The sequence below is a fragment of the Pelecanus crispus genome, chromosome 6 (genome assembly GCF_030463565.1).
Source record: "Pelecanus crispus isolate bPelCri1 chromosome 6, bPelCri1.pri, whole genome shotgun sequence".
In the NCBI taxonomy this organism is placed as follows: Eukaryota; Metazoa; Chordata; class Aves; order Pelecaniformes; family Pelecanidae; genus Pelecanus; species Pelecanus crispus.
This window is the reverse complement of record NC_134648.1, coordinates 62,959,706-62,962,469: the sequence shown is the minus strand read 5'-3', so window position 1 is coordinate 62,962,469 and position 2,764 is coordinate 62,959,706. Positions and strand designations below refer to the sequence as shown.

The 2,764-nt window shown below is 40.3% G+C and overlaps 1 protein-coding gene across 1 annotated transcript in view; it reads right to left on the bottom strand.

The window, feature by feature from the left end:
* Positions 1-400: 400 nt before the first annotated feature.
* LOC142593814 (ATP-dependent RNA helicase TDRD9-like) overlaps positions 401-2,764 on the bottom strand; it is an 88,750-nt gene continuing 86,386 nt past the window's right edge. Inside the window, exon 35 of the mRNA XM_075713057.1 lies at positions 401-548. Coding sequence (XP_075569172.1) covers positions 401-548 — 148 coding nt within the window. The remainder of the gene's footprint in view (positions 549-2,764) is intronic.

Below are 2,764 nucleotides of genomic sequence, written 5' to 3'. Positions count from 1 at the left end.
CAATAGGTTCTAATGTATTAGGCAATACACCTGTGGAATGCACTCAATGTTTTGAGCTTCTGAAAGCAGTTTTTTTATGACAGACAATAATAGAATTATATTGTGCAACAGTAGACACCATCCTTCAGAAGCAGATCTGTTTGTCAGAAGCAACAATGCTGCCAGGAGGACAAAGTGTAAATTCTATAGTAATTCAAAGGACAAGCAAGAATATGAACTGCTTAGTGGAGAAAAAGAATTGTTTTGAGCATCACTTTTCAGTGACTTCACCTAGATTTTAAGACACTCTATTCGTTTTCTTAAATCGCTCTTAGAAGCAAGTATGCGTCACCTTTCTTGTATGGGAGAGTGCAGGTTTATCATTGTGGTGCAGTAGGATGTTGGAGGAACTGAATTCCTTTCAGGGCTGAGGCTTCACAATAGGGATGAGCGGGGTTAACCATTTCCTGTGGCCGGTGGAAGAGGCTGTTTCCTCTTCCTTGCTGCTCATTCCCACTGTTTGCTTTGAATGGACTGCACTGCTTGTCCAAGTAAACTGATCCAGGTCACTAAAAATGTGAAAAATAGTTGTATCCAAAGAATGCTGAAGAGATAGATGTACACACACGTGTGTGTGTGTGTGTATGTATATTTTTTTGTTTGGTTGTTTTTTTGCCAGGCTAGTGCATTAAATGAGCTCACGTTGTGACTACTGTATTGTCTGTGCTGATACAGGAGGGAGCAGATCACTTGGCTGAGATGGATAATGGAGAAGGGGATGGAGAAGTGAAATCTCTCCCTTTCAGTATTTTTGTTTATTCAGTTTAGTTTATTGTGGAGCTGTACTCCAGGCAACATATTTTGAATTTTGTTCTCTGGCTATTTAGCAGGTGAGTAGAACGGTGAAATGAAACTGAAGATCTCTGCAGTGCAGTAACATTGTTACATCAGAGATAAGTTATGGTTTCACCAGTTTTCACATCTTTATTGAGTATCCGGTAACACACTATATTTTCCGTGAAACAAGAGCAAGTAAGGGATACTGGTTTTTTGGTAACATGTGTGGTCTTTGAGGAAATCTTGAGAAACAAATATGAAGTTGGGACCAAAAAAAGGAAAACCAATAGAGCTTAGGGGGTAGTCACTAGTCAGCCATCATTTTTTCCCCCACTTTGCAGTATTGCATTCCTTCTTGTTTCTGCCTGTTTTTTTTCTTATTCTCTAAGATTCATAGTGTAATTTAGCCTAAGGAAGACACTTTTTCCAGTGAGGGTGGTGAGGCACTGGAACGGGTTTCCCAGAGAGGTAGTGGAGGCCCCATCCCTAGAAATGTTCAGGGTCAGGTTGGACGGGGCTCTGAGCACCCTGATCTGGTTAAAGCTGTCCCTGCTCACTGCAGGGGTGTTGGGCTAGGTGACCTCTAAAGGTCCCTTCCAACCCAAAGCATTCTATGATTCTATGATTCTTCAGTAGTGGAAGTAAAATTAAGATGATTTTTTTTTTAGTTTCCAATTCATTGCTTTGCTTAGCTGCAGAATTCTATTTATGTGTGAAGAGACTGTAGCTGTAAAACTAATATTTTATTTAAGGAATTCCAACTTCAGCAGGAAGCGATCTAATCTAAACTTGCATATGTTGCACACAGTCTATTTCACGTATGTATTCTGATGTCTACTTTTAGTCTGACAAAAGGATTTCAGCTTTCATATGACTAAACTATTGTTTATAAATTGAGAACAGGAGAAACTGAGGCTCCAGTTTTGTTTAGGCGAAATTGATGTGACTGCAGGGGCTGCTGTAGTCCTGCCTCCCTGCTGCCCCCTCTCTTGCAGTGGCTCTGGTATTTATCTGATTCTGTGCTGAGCTGTTCAGTATGTGAGCCCAACAGGAAGTTGTTAAGTTGTTTGCTTTTTTTTTTTCTTCTACCAGGGTACTTTTCTGCCAGCTGAGCACACTGAAACCAACTTGGTGCAGGGTCAGATAAGCACTGAAACTAGCGCAAGAAAGGGCAGAAATGCATAGATCGCAGGAAGGATGTAATCAGTTTTATCAGTTTAGGCTGTTGCGAGTTTTCAGCCTGAAACAACTCCATGGTGGTGAATGAATATGGTGAGATCTGTCTAGATTATTTTGGTGTGTAATCCAGTCCCAAGTGGCAAAAACAGAGTAACTTCCCTGCTCTCTAAAATCAAAACAAGAAAACAGTGCAGTACCCAAGGTCTCTGCCAGGCTGATCTAGGAGAATTTCTCCAATCCCAAATCCCATGGCTGGACCCCATGCACATAAGCACAGTGCATTGACTAGCATCTGAATTAATTCAGTGTTCCACTCTCCTGGGACCCAGTTTTTGACACTTCAAGAGCAGCAAACCTCGCTCTCCTAAAAATGAGAATGTATCTGTGCAGACCTACTAAGGTGAATAGCTGAGAATTGTTGAGAGTTACAGTGTTAGATGAAAAAAGCAGTAGACAGGGCTGCATTATTAATATATGGAGAAACGTATTGCCTGCATTGCTCTCTGATGTTTAAAGGGAAAGAAATAGGATGGTTTGAGACTAGTAAAGATTACCATAGCTATTAAGTACAGGCTTACTTGCATATAATTTTTTTTTAAATTTTTTAATTTCTCAAAGAAGCTGGGTTAAGTCTTAGTTTAGAATAACAGGTACAGTTTAAGTTGAGAAGACACACTTTGAATGCGTGTTTGCATGAGAAAATCCTTTTCTAATCCTGTTTCCTAATGCAATTTGTCTAATTTATGATTCAAGCCAGTGCTGCACCTGT